This window comes from Malus sylvestris, chromosome 3 (assembly GCF_916048215.2).
Source record: "Malus sylvestris chromosome 3, drMalSylv7.2, whole genome shotgun sequence".
Classification (NCBI taxonomy): domain Eukaryota; kingdom Viridiplantae; phylum Streptophyta; class Magnoliopsida; order Rosales; family Rosaceae; genus Malus; species Malus sylvestris.
The window spans coordinates 21,043,875-21,062,127 of record NC_062262.1 but is presented as its reverse complement, the minus strand read 5'-3'; the positions used below and the strand labels follow the sequence as shown (position 1 = coordinate 21,062,127).

Sequence of the window (18,253 nt, the reverse complement as noted above, 5' to 3'; positions counted from 1 at the left end):
TAATGTTATTAAGGAGTCTTGTGGTTCACCATTCATTAGCCTTTGAAAGTCATGGGTTTTTAAAATTGTTTTTTAATGCATGTCTACTTTAAAGTGTTATTAGTTTGCTTATGTGTTCAAATGTTCTCACATGTTCTTAGTTAGGACAAAATTTTTCCTTTAGCTTCCAGTAAGGCGAGAATTTAAGCATGGTTAGATGAAGTGGCAACTAAGGTCTGTTTAGTTGACATCCAAGAGATTGCGGTGCCTCCAACGGTAAAGACATTACCAGTTTGAGAATGCGTCTTGTGCGGATCAGACAAGTATCCTGCGTCGGTATAACCAACAAGGTGAGAATCGACTTGAGAAACAGGGGGTACGACATTACTCGAGGATCCGTAGGGATAGAACAAGCCCAAATTTGTAGTACCCGTTAAGGTAACAGAAGATGTCTTTCACGTCAGTCCAGTGTCTGAGTGTAGGTGCACTACTGTATCTTGCCAAAAGATTAATAGCGAAGGAGATGTCGGGTCTAGTGAGCTAAGTACAATAAAGCGCCTATCGCACTTAGATAAGGAATTTTAGGCTCTAAAATCTCATCGTCATCCTCCTTAGGATAGAAGGGATCTCATTTTGCATCTAGCATTTAGTGTTGAGTCAGTTTTGAGTCTATAGAGTCTCTTTTTTATTGTTTGTTGTTGTTTTGAGTCAGTTTTGAGTCTATAGAGTCTAGTTTAGTGTTTTTGAGTCTTATTTGTGTTGATTAGCAACCCTAGTTAATCACCGGTCTAGAACGATCCCTACTTGCTTAATACTACAATTACATGTTTACTAGAGTTTAATTTGTGTGTCAAGTTAATTTTCACATCAATGGATCTGTTGTCACACCCTAATTATCTTAACAAGTTACCAGACTCGACCCAACCCATTTACACCCATTAAGAACAATATATGCTTTATTAGACCTTCTCCCTAGTTTGTTTTGTTTTTTCTTATTTTGCTAAATAAGGGCTCGTTTGGAAGTGATTTTAAAATATCTGAAAGCGTTTTTTATGAAAGTGGTTTTGGAACCAATTCTTAGTAAAAATGCAAGTGAATTCTGGAAAAGAACTTAAAATGCTTCATGCAAAGAGCACTTAAAGTGCTTTTGGAATCCAAATTCACTTTCACCAAAAGCAATTTAGGTCATTTTAAAAACACTTCCAAACAAGTAGTAAATCTCTTATCAAATAAAAAATTTCATACGAAATTACTAAATATTAACATCTGAATTCGTAAGTTCAGTTTTATTCAACAATAAGACTATAATAACTCCATTAAGCACTACAAGTTTATATCTACATGCATAGATGTTACTTTCAAAACAAACCTCTAGCAACTAATAGCCTTGGGGCCAAGGAAAATCTATTAATATAGGGTAATAATTTAATAGTCATTTAATAAATTATTAATTTACCAAAGTATTCCTTATTTCTTAAATATTGTATATTGTATTTAGTTTCTCGTTTTACAAACTAATAATCCTATATGTTTGTTTAACCAAGTAAATTTCATGAATCTACCGTAGGAAAAAAAGAGAACACTTCATGAATCTACCTATTATTCTATAAATAGATTGTACATTGTTCAACGTAATACATTATTTCATTTTATGAGCATTTAACCAAGCAAAAACTCTATTTAAATAATCAAAAGCCATGGTAACACAACACATCATACATACAACATTGGCATTTGATCTCAAAGGTGTAAAGAAATTAGAAAATTATTATTTTATATATTACATGGGATCTATAAGAATTTTATAAAATATAGTGAATTATTCATTTAACACATTATCCCCAAGTCAAAACCTATCAAAAATATTATTTAACTGAGTCATTAATCGGACAGCACACCCAACCACTTATTCTTTGACCTGAAACTCATTATTTCCATGTTGATTCGTGTCAGATTCACGGTCGTGTCTGAAATTGGCAAGTTAAGGCACAGTACACTTGAAACGAGGAATGTGCCCCATGTCCCTAATTTTCCCTTTAATTGTGTCCTCATAAATGTAAAATGATCAAAATCCTCATAGAAGGGTAAATGTTGAATTTGCATTTACTTTCATTCTTGTGACACATATGAATTATTCTTTTAACATATTCTTGTAATGCTCGTCGATAGGAATGCATTAGAGCAAGGAGTAACGGAATTTGGAGTTAAAATGAATAGTGACTTTTAGTTTAACGGGTTACCCACGGCTAATCCTGAATTAATCTGTTATTTAACGAATGTTTAAGGCATTGACCGGACAGCAAACCCAACCACTTATTCTTTGACCTGAAACCCATTATTTCCATGTTGATTCATGTCAGATTCGCGGTCGGTGTCTGAAATTGGCAAGTTAAGGCACGGTACACTTGAAACGACGAATGTGCCCCATCATGTAGAAGTATCACTTGCAGTATTTTAACAACTCTTTATGAAATTTTCAATTTTGTACTGCATGGAAATGTTTTGGTGATTGATCGAACTGCTTGGCGCAACTCATGATATCTGGTGTTTGGATTTCATATTTGACAATCAAAAGGTATACATGTTGCTTCCTTTAATGGTCATCTCTTTCTCTTCAGTACTCATCTTTTTAACTTTACTTTTGCTCTCAATAGGTGTTTGGAGTGGAGCTTCTTCTACGCAACAATGGAGGACGTAATCTTCACCGAGGTATACTACTAATACTATTATCATTACTAATTGATTCGTGGTTATGAGCTTCTGAATTTGTAATCACAATTTAGCAGTATTCTTGTTGTAGTTGTTCCAATCAGATTTTGGTGTGGCACGCCATGTGTTTGATGAAATGTCTCCGAGAAAATCTTGTACTGAAATCGAATTCAGGATGGATGAGAATAAAAAGTTCAAAACATAATAGAAAGAAACAATCCATTCATCAAACTTCACGGAAAATTAAAACATGGTTTAAGAATTCCAAAAATAACACATCGAAAATGGCAGGTATCTCTCTAGATACTTGCAGGGGCAACTACCAACTACCAAGTCAAATGCCTACTTGATGCTTTTGATGATAGAAGAAATAGCCACCGCCTTAATATCCAACTTAGTTGAAGGGCTGCCCTTTATTTCAGCACTGCTACTAAGCGGCATTTCTTGCTCACGAGCCATATCTTCTTTTTCTCGATCCTCACTCGAAGCCATTGTATCTGAATTTGGAGAAGATGCTTCTGGTTTCTGCCCAGCTAAATGTTCTAGATTCCAGATGAATTGTGAATGAACCAAGGGGCATTCAGAGCCGATCAACCTAAATGCAGTGTCCAAGCTTCTCATCCTATTAGTTTGATCTTCTATCCTCTGGTGCTCCGACATATGAGCATCCAGGTTTTCAGAAAATACAAATTCACAGGGGCATTTAGGACATATGTAGAGAGTGTATTTGCTCTTGTTCAAATTCCTTTTTGTCCCTATTCTGTCAGTTAGGCTTGGATTGGAACCCACTTTTTTATCTTGCTGAGCAGCTAGGAGATTTACACTAGGATTGCTCCCTTTGTAGCTTTGTAGTTCAGACAAGTTTGATCTTTCCATATAAAGATGAGGTTCATTCCAAGTGAAGAAGGAGAAGTTTGAGTCAGGATAAGATACGCTTACTGGTGTACGAGCAAATTCCTTATTGCCTCTAAACTCAATTGTATTGAGATTGATAGGATCTCTGAGCTGGTTATGAGATGAGGGACCATAAGAACAATACTGAGAAACCTCAGAAGCTGCAAAATGAACGAAGCCATTGAACGTTATTAAACATAGTCCCATGGATCTTGCTTTCTAAAAAATTTAAAAAAATATACATACACATAAAGTTAATTGGTTTCCAAGTTTTTAAGGGGTTGTTTGGTGTACTTCTTGGATTCTATTTTTTGTTTTGAAACTAATGAGTATTACTTTCATTCATCATATTTTAAAACTAGTGAGTAATGAGTATTAAGCAAATTGTGGATTAATCCAAGTAGAATGGGTTGGGCTTGATAGTTTTCCTTAAAATCGGTATTTCCCCTTAACACCTATATTAGAGTCGGTATTTAATTCACTTCAAAAACAAAATTGGTACTTAATCTGAATTTGTTTGGTTTTTAATTCATCTACAAAAAATAATAATAATAAATAAATTATCTGACTGACAAAGAAGTTGAAAAGTGACATCTCTGAAAAATTGCAATTCGACAGAAATTACCCGGAGAAAAAGATGGCTGCATAAACCAAAGAAGGCTATTCTCAATCTTTTGAAGGCGAATAGTTTGTGACCAATCTGCATTAACTTGAGTTCTTGTGGATGCTGCAACAAATTGACTCAGAGTAAGTTGGCTCATGCCTTGCATTGGCTTCTTTTTAGAGGGTGGACGGTCATTTGATCCTGAAGATCGAGAAGTACTCACCGTTGTGGCAAAATGGACAGTGTGGTTTCTTTCCCTACAGTTTTCCGAGGGGTTTTCTGGAGGAGTGTCTGTGCTGGTACATTGGAAATGCAAACCAAAGGGAATTGAAGCATAAACTGGTTTTTCCATGAAGAGAGAAGGACAAAAGGTAACTGCTATGAGGTAATTGCACTGAAAGATGAATGAATAACACGCGAAGTAATTATATCATTGGGACTCTTTAGATTGAGTTCAAATACCCAAGTCCAAATTCTAAAATGGAAAATTACCTTGAGCACATAAAATGAATCTGGCCATATAACATATAACGTAATGAATTGAATACCTTTTCTCTACAAAGAAATTTATTTAATGTGCACAATTATATGGGAAGAAGTGTTTTGAAATGAGAAATATTTTCAAGGATCAGGAGTGTCAGCCTGAGTAATTTTTTTTTCAATTGTGTACGTATTAAAGTTTTCCAGAAAAATCGTACCTGGTTAGATATAATGAGCTCAAGAAGATTTGCTTTTGTGCAACTCCAATTGTCATACTCTGAATTTTACATCAGTAATGTGCTGCCAAGATATGTGGTAGATAAGTAATGCACTGTCAACTTCTGGACTCTTAACTCCAAAAGTTAACTTCAGGTAATGCTTTTGGATGAGGCTTTGGGCCGTTACTGATGGTATCCGAGTCCAACCCACCCCATTGCCTATACGGATTCACTGCCCATGGTCATGATGATGATTGCTTGACAATGAATGAAAGGGCACTGCCCTCTCTGCACAAGGAGGGGAGAAATGTGATGCCCCGAATCTTGTATTTGGTGATGCACTGGAAAGACCTAGGATATTGTAAGGCTAAAGAATCCAGAAGTTAACTTTAGCTGGAAATTTTGGATGTGTCCTTGGATAGTTACATTGGACTTGCTGCAGTTACACATTACATCTATTCTGAAGTCTGGAACTGTTATATAATGAAGAGTTTATCTCAGTTTTGCATGCGGATAATGTTGGAAATGAAAAAGCATGGTATGTTTTATCCTAATTTCAGTATGCCTGCTGATCCTCGTTATGTTATACCTGCTTTATGCTTATTCTATCGAATGGGTGTTATAACTAATTCTTCTCTTACTACTAAGCCTTCAATATTTCAAATTTTCTTTGTGCAGGAGTCCCACTCTGACTCATACAATAAACTCAATGTCGGTGACTGCAGAAGAGGTGAAGGTCATATCAGTGCTGCTGGTATCGTTTGTGATAGTAATGAAGGATGGACCGTAGTGTTTTTCAGGTAAGCTTGGGATGGGAGAGGTACTAACTGCGAATGCTTAGGGTTTGGCCTGGAATAAGGTTATTAAGAATCTGAAAAATGAAAGAGCTTCAGCTATATATAGAAGTTACTTTGATGATGCAAAGTTTAGAAGTATGTATAAAAGAAATAATGTAAATATTGACTGTGAAGATACATCAAATAATTATTAAAGAAGCCAAACTGAAATTCACCTCAAAAATTTCTTTAGTTCCTTCTAAAGATTGGTCAATAGATTTAGCTTGTTCGGAAGTGCTTTTAAAATGACTGGAAGCGTTTTTGGTGAAATTGATTTTGAATTCCACAAGCACTTTTAAGTGCTTTTTGGAAGAAGCACCAGATATATGCTTCTTGCAAGAAGCACTTAAAAGTACTTTTCCAGGATCCACTTGGATTTTTACTAAGGATTGGTTTCAAAAACATTTTCACTAGAAGCACTTTCAATCATTTTAAAAGCACTTCCAAACGACTTTTCATTTACAAGTAAGTTTTTTTTTTTTTTTTATTTATTTTTTCTGTTTAATGTGTTGAAAAATTAGTTTCATTAATATGGTTCTACAGTTTACTTCACTATATAAACGACAATAACAACTTTTTTTCTCCTTTTGGGAGTTGAAGACATAGAGTGCAGGAGCTTGAAGTAGAAAATATTTTTTGCCACGACACTGGCTGGTTCACCGTGGATACCTTGCCCTATAACCCATACAGAGCAAAAGCCTTGGCCTGAATTGTACTAGCGTTGTCTTGGTGAGTTGGTTAGATATCCTCTTCTCAGCTTTGCAGCTGGTTGATCTTCCTGACTTAAGGCTTAGTCTCCTTAGAAATGTTGGCTTTTTCAATATTTCAGAAGTTTGATTTTTCCTCTTTTTGTCTTCATCATCTGGTTTCCCAAACAACGCACTCAATAAAAGCCTTCTGATTTTCTGCCCCTTGGTTTGCTTTTTACAAGGCCCCCCACTTTCTTGAGCAATGTTATTCTTAGGCGTCTCCGTCTCCAATTTGGGGCGACTGCGTCTCTCAGAATGATCCAATTCCATTCCGACGAGTCTAACTTGTCTTGCAAACTCCAGTCCTCTGGGCAGAGCCAGCCTGGTTGGACTTTGTAGCAGACTTGGGGAGTTCACAGAAGGTGAGTGAATTGGTGTTTGCAGGCCAGTTTCTTTATTCTGTTGGTCATTCAGGTCAGATATGTCACGAGCCTCTGTCTCAGCTTTCCCTCTCTTTTCCTCCTCCCTGACATGCTGCAGCGCCACCATGAACGGATCAAAATCATCATTCCACAACCTCCTATGCAAAACCCGCATTTTGATCCCAGAACTAGGTGACCTTGGGGTAGATGGGGTCGGGCTTTGGTTGGTATATTTCTGACCAAGACGGGGTGGAAGTTTGAGTGGAGGTGCAAGCGGCATAACTTTTCCCTCGCAGAAAAGGTCATCAGCAAATGCCATGGTCTGCCTTTTTTCGCGCTGCTTGCGATCAAACAAGTCTTTCACCTGCTGGCTAGTCACATTATCAACCGAACCAAGATTGAAACTGTTACTGGTGTCGAATTCAAAGTCCCCGAGTTCGGAATTGGCATCATGATATGGTGTCATGGGTGGTGTTGGGTAGTCATCATAAGTTGATGATATGGTCCTTTTCCTAGGACTAGTTGGGACACTAAAGAAGAAGACGTTGTTATTGGCAGAGCCGCAATATCTTCCAGGGGTAGCAGGTGCACTGACATAGGAGCAGAAATCATCTGGGATTTCCATTTCCGTTCAATTTCAGAGAGAGAGAGAGAGAGAGAGAGAGAGATTAATTTGGAATTGAGTGTAGAGATTTTCACTCCCGAATTGAAGGAAAGCCTGACTGACTGGGTTATATTTATAAACAAGGATTGATTTCCATCTTCCAAACTAATCTTCAAACATTCTTTTCTTGTTTTGAAAGGGAGACAACTGGTGACGAACCACGGTTATCCACCTATTCCAGGCTCGGAGAAGGCTTGTTGGAAATTCCCCCCTAAGTGGCCACTATCAAGTAGATTCATAGCTTACAAAGTATCGAACTCAGGACCTCCCGTTTTTTCTTTAGGGAGCTGATGTTCGCACTTGTCCATTGGGCCACTTGTCGTGGTTTTTAAGCATAAACTTAACAAAAGAATTATTATCAATTAACATATTAATTCTTGGTTCTTTTCTCTTCCTATCGTCAATTAGGAGTCAAATAGGAGTCTTCTAATCAGAATTGTGAGCATAAGTTTGTTTCTTTCTAATCAACCCTCCCTTATCCAAGTATTTGTCTTTTCTAATATTTACGAGTGTCTGTTTTATTTCATTTTTTGTTTGTTTGGGTTGAAGTAGCTTTTGTTTTTCTTGAAGAAATATTTACTTGTCTTAAATAATTATTATTATTGTGCGAAACAGTCAGAAAAGTGAATCAAGTGCCACAACCTAGTATTCTATCCGGATGCTCTTTGTAAGGATTCTAGAATCACTTTATCGTGTCCGTTCATTCGTCATTCTGCTGTCAGAAATCATTTTGAATTTTTTTATTTAAAATTGAACACAAATAGCACCTGATGAAAAATGACTACACAATGTACGATGAATGGACACGATGAAGTGATATCCATAATCCTCACAAAGAAAATCCAGAGAAAATCCTCATCCCAACCTTTGTACAAAGATTTTATTTATAAGTCAAGTCACGGACTAGATTGTGGTTGAAATAAGCACTTCTTAAGGTTCAAGATAATTAAAGAGGGAAAGCAAATGGATAGTACTTGGCAATATACATAGAGGTGACATCATTTTACCATCATTAGGCAAGACTTTTTGGGGTTTGAGACACCTTAATTTTCCTTAGTACGTTTTTGGCACCAGGTCCTAAAATACCTCGAAAGAAAACAAGTGCCTTAAAGAGATATTCTAGTGAAATAATGGCACCAAATATAGATAAATGAATAACATAAAAAACTATGACTTGGTTGAGTAATTCATGGTGTGGACGGCTACAAAAGTCCACCAAGCCTATGTGAAATTCAAGCTTGTGAAGGTTTTGGGCTGCTTGGGAGTAAGCCCACAACTTTAATCTCATGAGGTTTGGATCCACTTAAACATGTCGGGTGAAGAAAAGCTTGTTTCACCAGCTTGTGAGCGTGGCACGAATTTAGCATGATTTTTTTTTCGATTGCTTGAGTTATGAATTATTATATATTTTAGCGTGGCATGACTGTGGATTTGCATAGTTCTTTTAAGGGAACTTTAACGAAAAGCACCCGATACTGTTCACTTTAACGAAAAACCATATTTTTACACTAAAAAGTCAATCTTGGTACTATTCACTTTACCCTTTATTTTGTCCTTATCATTAAAACTCAAAGTTTTTAAATTCTTTTTATTAGTTTTCATTTCTTTTAATTGACCCTAAGTTCAGTTTGCTACAAATATGTGCTGGTTGGGCTTCCACGCGCAGTTGGACTTTTAATGAATTATTTGTGCCCTAACATTGGCATTAGTCTCATTGATTATTGGGGCCATGAAAGGCTGAATTGTCCTTTCTTGCATGTGATGACGACAACATTGTGATTGCTTTTTCTGGTTTCCCACGCTTGTTCGCTCTCCCAAAGTCCCAACGAATCTGTGTATTCTTGATTGATTGAAGAGTATATTAATGCTTTCTCTTCGCCTCCTTTTTTAACAATACTCTTATTGGGCATTTCTATGGTGCTCACTTTGCGTGCGGGATAGCTAAGGATTGTATTTGTGAGGATCGAGGCAGAGAGGAAGCTGGGGAAGTGAGTGAGTGCTCGATTTTAGGTGGACTAAAGATCAGTTTGGACTGGAGTTGACAAGATGTTGTGTTATGAAACCATGTGGTTAGAGCGTTGTCACCGTTGCGTTCGTCGTGGCGGCAGTTGGTTTAATCATTTGGTTGAAGTGTTGCGGGATGTACGTTTCCCTTACATTTTCATTTCATTCTTTATTTTGGAAACCAACTTTGGGTACATGTGTAAGATATTTATAATTCTGGATTTTTGAATCCATAATGCTTGGGGGTTACCACTAGACTTCGTTGAAATCTTGAAATTCGATTTTAGATGTATACGCTTAAAACTTGTGCTAAGTTGTGATAAATTCAAAGATTTGTAGCAGGTAGTTATTGAATTGTAATTTGATGGGGGATGAGTTAAAAATAGATGAAATTATCAAGGAAGGAGAGGATGTAGATGCAGGAGATCAATTTGGTGCAAGAAGGGTTGTATTTGTGATACGAAATGTAGACGATGAGTTGAAACCCAAATTGAAAGTGGAGTTTTATTCATTGGATGAATGATATATTTTTTCCAACAATTATGCACTTGCATCTGGGTTTGGGATTTAGTAGCAGAGTAGCTAAAAGTGCAATGATGGTAATTGTTTGGTAAGGAAAGAATTTGTTTGTTGCAAACAAGGCAAAAAGATGGTGGATGCCAATCTCAAACCCAATCAGAGAGGTAGGAGGGGGGAGATGCTAGAAGTGACTGCAAGGCAAAAATTGGTTGTATAAGAGAATCGGTCGTGATAAGTTTGTTGTAAAAGTTTTCAACAAAGGACACAACCACCTTATAGAAAGTGCCTCACACTTATTTAGATCTCATCATTGAGTTTCGGAGGCAAAGGAGGTGATGATTGAACAATGTGCTATGGTGAATATTTTCAAAATTAAACAAATGGGATTATTGGAGGTGAAAAGTGAAGGGATTGGAAATATTGATTATACCCTTAAGAATATGTATAATATTGAACATCAATTGTGAGCTCATCTAATCAAGCATGATGCGGAAATTTTGAGGATGAAAAAGAGAAAAACGAGCCATTCTATTTCAAGATAGAGATTGACGAAGCCAGAACACTTAACAATTTCTTTTGAGCGGATGCTAAGTTACGACGTGGTTATGGCCATTTTGGTGATGTGATTGTTTTTGACACCACGTTCAACACCAATGTGTATGAGATGATGTTTGCTCCTTTGCTAGAAGTTAATAACCATGGTCATTGATGAGTAGAATTTATATTATATATTTTATCCTAATCTTAGTACATTTTGGTTAATATTTTGGAAGAATTTTGATGCTTTGAATTGTATTTTCAATGTAGGACTTTTGACTTTCTCTGGAGCAAAACAGGATCAAATGGACGAATTTTGGAGTAATTCTAGTTGGAGAACGTTCGTAAGTCACTTAGCTTGATCGTAGCAAAATCTGAGATTTTTCCACCAAGCGGTTATTTTTTGGCGATAAAATAAAGAAGCGATGCGCAGTGCTGGAAAATGACGTTTTTGGGTTTAAATTGCGTTTTTGGAGCCCAAGATGACCTTGGATGGGTTCGTGGCCTTCTGGAGAAGTGTTCAGAATATTCCAAACATTAAATCCAGCTATATTGGGCCAGTTTTGGAACAGCTTATGGGTCCAAAACGTGGTTGTTCAGATTTTAGACGAATTTTACCATTTAATTTAGGGTTATATTTCCTATTTTATTGGATTATTAATTTTAATTTCCTAGGGGGAATAAAGGACCTGTTTTTAGGGTTTGTGTGGGGGCTTAGCAGATATATTGCTTGGCCGTCTACCATATTTCACTACGCTTTCTTTTATGCAATTTTGGAGACAGAGAGAATTGTTAGGGTTTGGAGATTTTCTACTCTAAGGTGTTTTCAATCCTTTTCTTAATAATATTTTATATGATTTCAATTATGAATATGCGTAACTAATTTCTATTGCTAGGGCGAAACCTTGAGCCTTAGCATGAGTATGTGATTTTTATTTAATTGCTTATGATTGATTGCATGCATACTTTGAATTGTTAATCACCGGGATAAAAATCTAATTGTCTTAATGCCTGATCACCATTAGCATCTTTAGAAAAGTAATTTGATGCAATTTTGGTCGGAAGGTTCCCTGAAATTGACGTTGGCTTCTTGTGATTAATAATTGTAATTTCACTTAGGATGAATACCACATCTTAAGGGTTGCATGGTTTTTCAAAGGGTTTTCATAAAGCATAATGAGTTTTTCATGTTCAGATTTGATCCGAACGTCCGGACGGGTTGCATGTTAGATATACGTTCTATGTTGGAGGTTCCAAGTAGAATATGAATTAGGAAAATCTAACCTTCAAAGTGGCATGTGTAGATCATAAGTAATTGGTAAAAGTTCATAGGATTGCTAGGTGATGGTGGAACCCTAGTGTTTTCTTAATTTGATTTATCCCAAAACTGTTTTCTTTTCCTTCTAGTTTTTAATATTGCAGATTGTCTTATTTTTAATAATTAATTTCGTTTTTAATTTAAGTAGGCTATAAAATCAAAATTTCGTTTTTAATTTAAGTAGGCTATAAAATCAATCACCTCAATTTCTACTAAACAATAATTAATTGGAATTTGGTTTGCTTTGAATTATTTAATAATCCATGTGGAGAGCGACCTTGCGAGATCCGTTTATACTACAACAACCTTGTGATTCTTGCAAGTATTATAGGAGTTTTATCATATTCACATGAGTAGTAAAATCCCTATCAAGAAAATGATGCCGTTGCCGGGGATTATTTAAAATAATTCCTACTAATCAAATTTTCAATTAGTTATTGCTGTTTATATATATATAAAGAAAAAAAAATTTAATTTTCGTTTTTATTTTATTTTTCACAGATTACAACAATACAGTGCAGATTACAAAGATAATATGTGCATGGTCAACACCCGTTCAATAGTACAGAAACTGCTTCCTTTTGATCCAGAACTCGAGCAGACTTTAAGGAGACGCAGGGAGAAAAATTTGCGGTGGGTTCCTTCTCTGTAGGGGACTTTTCTGCAGTCTTCAATTTCTGGGAATCTGCACAGTAAAGGAAAAATGGCATTCGTTATTCCAGAGGCAGGTCAGCCTTTGGGTGATTCTTTAACAGCTCATACCACTAATATACCAAGTTGCATTACTTATCCAGCAGTGGAGGAAGGGTCTACATTTGAAATAAAGCAGCACATGTTGAATATTCTACCTACATTTCATGGGTTATCAACTGACGATCCAAACATGCATATTGCAGAATTTTTAATGGGTTGCAAAAATATTTTGGTGAGGGGATTTTCAGCCTAATCTATTAAGCTCCGTTTGTTTCCTTACACTCTAAAAGATCAAGCAAGGAGATGACTCCTCACACTCCCATCTGGAAGCATTAGTACTTGGGCCTAACTCAGTGAAATTTTTTTAAACAAGTATTATCCGGCTTCTAAGACTTTTGACATGAGAACTCAGATTTTATCTTTTGCCCAAAAACCTAATGAAGAGTTTCATGAGGCATGAGAGCGGTTCAAGGAGTTGATTAGAAAATGTCCACATTCGGGTATTAACACTACAAATTAAATGCATATATTTTTCAGAGGGTTAAATATGACTACAAAAACTCTTGTCAATGCTTCATGCGGAGGTTTGTACAAAGATAAAACTGCACAAGAGGCTTGTTTGTTATTTGAAAAAATGGCAGCAGATACACAACAATGGGCAGTTGAGCAGCCACAATCTAGATCCGTTTTTGAGATGTCTAACGGTTCTCCGTATATTATAGCACAAATTGAAAAAAATGGAGAAAATGCTTGATGAAAAATTTGACATGTTATTACAAAGAATTCTAGGTTCACAGGTTGCTGTACAGCAGCCTTTACAAGCTGCCTGCAACGTTTGCAACATGACAAATCATGATTTTTTGAGCTGTCCACATAGAGATGCTTATTCGAAGTTTACAGCGGAGCAGGCTAATTCATTTAACAATTTTCAGCGTCCCAGATATGACCCGTATTCAAATTTCTATAACCCAGGTTGGAGAGATCATCCTAATTTAAAGTGGGACAAAGATCAACACTATAGGCCTCAATTTCAACAACAGGTACAACAACCTGCTGCACCTAAGGCTTATTGGGAGATAGCAATTGAAAAATTAGCTAATACTACCAATCAAGAAATCCAAAATCTGTATGCATCAATGAAAAATATGGAAAAACAAATTGAGCAGATTGCGTTGCAAGTTTCAGAAAGAGCACCAGGTACATTTCCTAGTCAAACAGTACCTAATCCAAGAGGACGAGAAGAATGCAATGCTATACAGACTTTACGGTCTAGCAAAAATTATGACAACAGACTTGAAAATTCTGCTAGAAATTCATAGGCAGCAGAACTGCCCCAAACTAAATCTTATACTTTTGAAGATTCTGCAATTTATGAAGATTCTGGGCAGCCCCAAGACAGATCCAAAAATACTGCAGAAGCTACCACAAAAATTGCAGAGCGTGTTTATGAGTCACCTATGCCTTATCCTGAAATGTTGAAGCCTAAAGTTAAAGATCAACAGTTAACAGATTTTATGAAGACTTTGTCTAAAGTTCAGATTAATCTATCGTTAATTGATGCAATCAAGAACATTCCATATTATGCCAAGTTTTTGAAGGACGTTTGCCAAGTTTTTGAAGGACGTTTGCACAAAGAAAAAGAAGCTCGTTGATTTTGAAAAAGTGATTCTGACAGAACAGTGCAGCGCGGTCTTATTGCATAAATTGCCTCTAAAGAAAAAAGATCCAGAGAGTTTTACTATCTCTTGCACCATTGGAAATTGTGATTTTAATAGTGCTTTAATTGATTTAGGTGCTAGTGTAAACTTAATGCCTTATTCTGTTTTTAATCGTTTAGGTGAAGGAGAGCCGAAGTCGACCTCCAACATTATTCAATTGGCTGACCGTTCAATTACCTATCCTAGAGGAGTCATTGAAGATGTTATTGTGAAGGTTGACAATTTATATTTACTGGCTGATTTTATGGTGTTGGACATGGATGAGGATTTGACAACACCTATCATTTTGGGCCGCCCATTCCTGGCAACAACCCGAACTCTTATTGATGTGGAAGCCGGAACATTAACATTTCGGGTTGAAGATCAAACGGTTGTTTTCAAGTTGTTTGAAGCAAGCATACATTCAGGTGACAAGCAAGAATGCATGCGCGTTGATGTATTAAATGGTTTACCTTATGCCAATTTTGTGACAAGATCATCTATTGGCAAGCTGCCCATAAAGACTCAAAATGTGATTTGCCACTAGATTGACCAAAAACATTTGAATGTCAAGGGCAATAAAAAATTGCAAAGCAGTCCAAGTTGTGCAAAAATACAGCCTGGTAAAAAAGTGTGGTTGTTAAGTTCCTATTTCAAATCATCTCCAGGGAAACAAGAGTCTCGATGGAAAGGTCATTTTCTAGTTACTAACGTCTTTTGAGAATGGTAATGTGGACATCACGGTTGAGGGTAAAGATTTCCCATTTAAGGTTACCAAACATCAACTTAAACCATGCATAGGGAAATTTGGTGCAAGCGAGTTTTTGACTCTGAAGGAACCAGTGATCTAGCCACCAGACTTCTACAATGTCTAGCTATAGACTTAAAATAAAGCGCTTGTTGGGAGGCAACCCAATTTTTCTAAACTCTTTCCTTATTTTTTTTTTCGTTTGATTTTTTTTTTTATTAGTTAAATTTCTAGATGCATTTACATACCTAAGTTTAAATAAATAAATAAAATACAGATTATAAAATAAAAAAATAAAAACGTGAAAAATCCAAAAATATTTTGCTTTCTTTATTTACACAGTTGATTTTAGCTCCGTTTTTAATATTTGCATATATTGGTTAATTGCAGGTTGCACGCATGGAAACCAAGGGAAAATAGAGACAGCTTATCATATACTGGAGTCATGCACCCAGCAGCAAGTTTGCATTAACATCAACCACATCTACACTATGCTAAAATTTAAAGCAATTAATATGAGCTCATTCAGCGATGCAAGTTTGGGGGTGGGAAATTGCAAGGATATGAAATTTTACCTCCCAGATGCTCCGATCTGGGCTCTTGGAAGCTTGTGCCGTTTTTGTCCATTGAAGCTGATGTTTATCCATCCACTTTCCTTCCCACGGATCTATCAGTGATCCACCTTTATTGCACAAAGCACACCAACATGAGACCATGCAGAGCCATAAAACATCATCTTTACAGAACAAGACCCAAATACAACCCCAGCTCAGTTTTACCTTCGTTGTGCATCACTTACAACACCCGATATTGTGAAAATCATGATTTCTACATGGATGAGTGCTTATACCTTCCAAATCGATAGATCATGGCCTTTGTGATGTGTCCTGCCTTTCGTCCAGTGGATCTCCAGTTTGAGCATTCTTTCTCTCGGATCTGTCATGGATCCGAGTGTTTCTGCACAAAGACCACACCATTATAATTACATGCAGCAGTAATGCAGCCACTGTTTCACATATTGGGGTTCATCACTGACAGCGAACAAGATTTTACCTTCGAAATACCCGGATCTGCACAATCTTCATTGTTTTCTCCTTTCCTTTACTGTGTTCAGCTTCTAGTTCATAGAGGAATCATACATGTATGTTTTGCTCCACCATGGATGGGGTCGAGAGACACGGGGTATGTATATTGTTTGGCTTTTTGTATGAAGAGGGGTGCCAAACCGAGAAGACAATGAGAGGTTTGAAATGATGAGATGGCTGCAAGGATTGAGAAAAATGAGAAAGAATGAAAGCTAATTTTCATTTTAAAGAGATATGGGGTCTGAGAGCAAAAGAGAGAGTGGGTTGAGGAAAATGGGAGACTTATTTCTGATATGGATGTACGTTTGGGTTTTTAGTGAGATAGGGCTGGAGTTTCTTAAAACGAAAAAAAAAAAATTAGAAGGGAGAGAAATGGGTGCATCTGAGCCTTTCTTTTAGAATCCTAAGGAATGCATCATATGGATGCGTGACATGTGGCCTGTCATGTTTGTTAAGATAGGGACATTTTCAAAATGGGAGACAGGGAGCCGTGGGGTGGCTTAGGGATCGAGGCTAGTGAAAGGGGAATCCTATGCGTGTTCAATAATAGCTAGGTTTTTTTTTAAATGACACATGCAGCTGCTACACCTGTTTCTATACCAGCTGTTACGCAAGTTGACACAAGTGTTGCATTGTCCGTGGTGGTCCGCGCATCTTCACACAGCCTCAGGTTCTGAGTTCGAATCCAGGTGCTTTTTTTCCTTTTTTTTTTTTCTGTTTGTTCTATTATTTGTTTTTTTCTGTTTTTTCCTTTTTAGTCTAGGCTTTTGTTTTTGAAGGAAAAATTTTGTCCTAGTTAAGAACAAGTAAGAACAATTGAATACATATGCAAACTATTAACACTTTAAAGTAGGCATGCATTAAAAAACAATTCATAAAACCCATGACTTTCAAAGCCTAGTATATGGTGAACCAATAAACTCTTTAACAACATTAAAGAGAAGTTAAGATTTAGAGTTTCTTTACCCTTGAAGCTCATCCTTGTTTACACAAGGGATTCACCCAAGTGGAGGGCCTTCAAGTCACCTCCTAGCTCCTTGAATATTGCTTGTGATTTCCTTCTCCTTTTTGTGCTCCTTTGGACTTTGTGGATGTAAGGAAAGGATCTCCAAAACACCAAAAGTTTGGTGTCTCTAAGTCTCCACACCAAGGGTTAAGTGTGAAGATGAAATGGATGACTTAGGGAAGAAGAGATTGCTAGATTAATCTCCCTAAGTGGCCGGCCTCTGTAGAGAAATAGAGAGAAAGTGTTTCACCTCATTTCACCAAGAAAAACCCTAATGAGAAATAAAGCTATAAAGTTCCTTTTATACTTCATTTCAAGTGAGTGGCAAACTTGTAATTAATCCAAGCTTGCCCATTCACCCTAATGGCCGGCCATATTAATGTTATTGGGCTGTTTGCCCATTTTGTTTTAGTTGTCATACAACTTAAACATAATGGGCCTTTTGGACCAAAACGCTTTTGGGCCCCGAAACCCAAAACCAACATATAAGCCTAATACGAACCTTTCGTAAAATTAATTAACTAATTAATTAATCTTGACCATTCTTCAATTAAACCATTTAATTGCATATCCATTTCATTTAATTTCTTCACTATCACCCTTACTCGGTGTACGATCCATTAGGTTCCAATTAGCGAGGTAGTGAGCGATTGTTACTCTTAACGATCGATTGTGAATTGAAACCACATTTCAATTCTCCCTTTTATGATTAGTGTTGCCTAATCATTAGGGCTTCCACAAACCATGAGTGACACCTAGCAGTATGTCATGGTTACCCAAGCTAAGTAGAATTGGTTGGAGAACCTATCCAGTTACAACTACAATGCAATACGGTCATTCTCTAATACAATACTCTTAATCACATTGTTTGAATGATAGTTTGTTTCATGTCTACTATCCAATGCGATACTTCTCTATATGATTCCCTTGAATATGATTTGGAACAAACTTCCTAAGTCATATTCATTTGCTTTGGCCAAAGACTTTAGAATCATATCTTAGAGTATTCTCCTTCCACCATGGAAGGTTAGAGATCCCTTGTTGTGCATTCATATGCCTACACGACTAGATAGCTTGACCCCAACAATGCCGTGGACACTCCGATGGAATGCCGTTGACATGATCAAAGATCAAGGACCTAACCATTAGAC

At 36.7% G+C, this 18,253-nt stretch overlaps 1 protein-coding gene, 2 long non-coding RNA genes and 1 other non-coding gene across 5 annotated transcripts; 1 reads left to right on the top strand and 3 right to left on the bottom strand.

The window, feature by feature from the left end:
- The first annotated feature begins 2,182 nt into the window (after positions 1-2,182).
- On the top strand, positions 2,183-5,904 carry LOC126614386 (uncharacterized). 2 transcript variants are annotated; one of them, XR_007620370.1, is made up of 5 exons: positions 2,183-2,554; positions 2,634-2,688; positions 4,201-4,571; positions 5,039-5,422; positions 5,563-5,904. It is a non-coding gene; the product is annotated as an uncharacterized LOC126614386 (long non-coding RNA). The 2 variants fall into 2 exon arrangements; XR_007620369.1 differs by having other exon boundaries at positions 2,184-2,554; positions 4,201-4,557.
- A 359-nt stretch (positions 5,905-6,263) lies between these two features.
- LOC126614385 (uncharacterized) lies at positions 6,264-7,498 on the bottom strand. The gene has a single exon (XM_050282041.1). The coding sequence runs from the start codon at positions 7,454-7,456 to the stop codon at positions 6,377-6,379; it is 1,080 nt and encodes a 359-aa protein (XP_050137998.1). The 5' UTR covers positions 7,457-7,498; the 3' UTR covers positions 6,264-6,376.
- A 4,768-nt stretch (positions 7,499-12,266) lies between these two features.
- LOC126614679 (uncharacterized) lies at positions 12,267-16,461 on the bottom strand. Its single transcript, XR_007620482.1, has 4 exons — positions 16,065-16,461; positions 15,862-15,968; positions 15,587-15,693; positions 12,267-12,558 (listed from the first exon to the last, which is right to left on the bottom strand). It is a non-coding gene; the product is annotated as an uncharacterized LOC126614679 (long non-coding RNA).
- Positions 12,964-13,068, bottom strand: LOC126617517 (small nucleolar RNA R71). Its single transcript, XR_007621394.1, has one exon. It is a non-coding gene; the product is annotated as a small nucleolar RNA R71 (small nucleolar RNA).
- Positions 16,462-18,253: the final 1,792 nt, after the last annotated feature.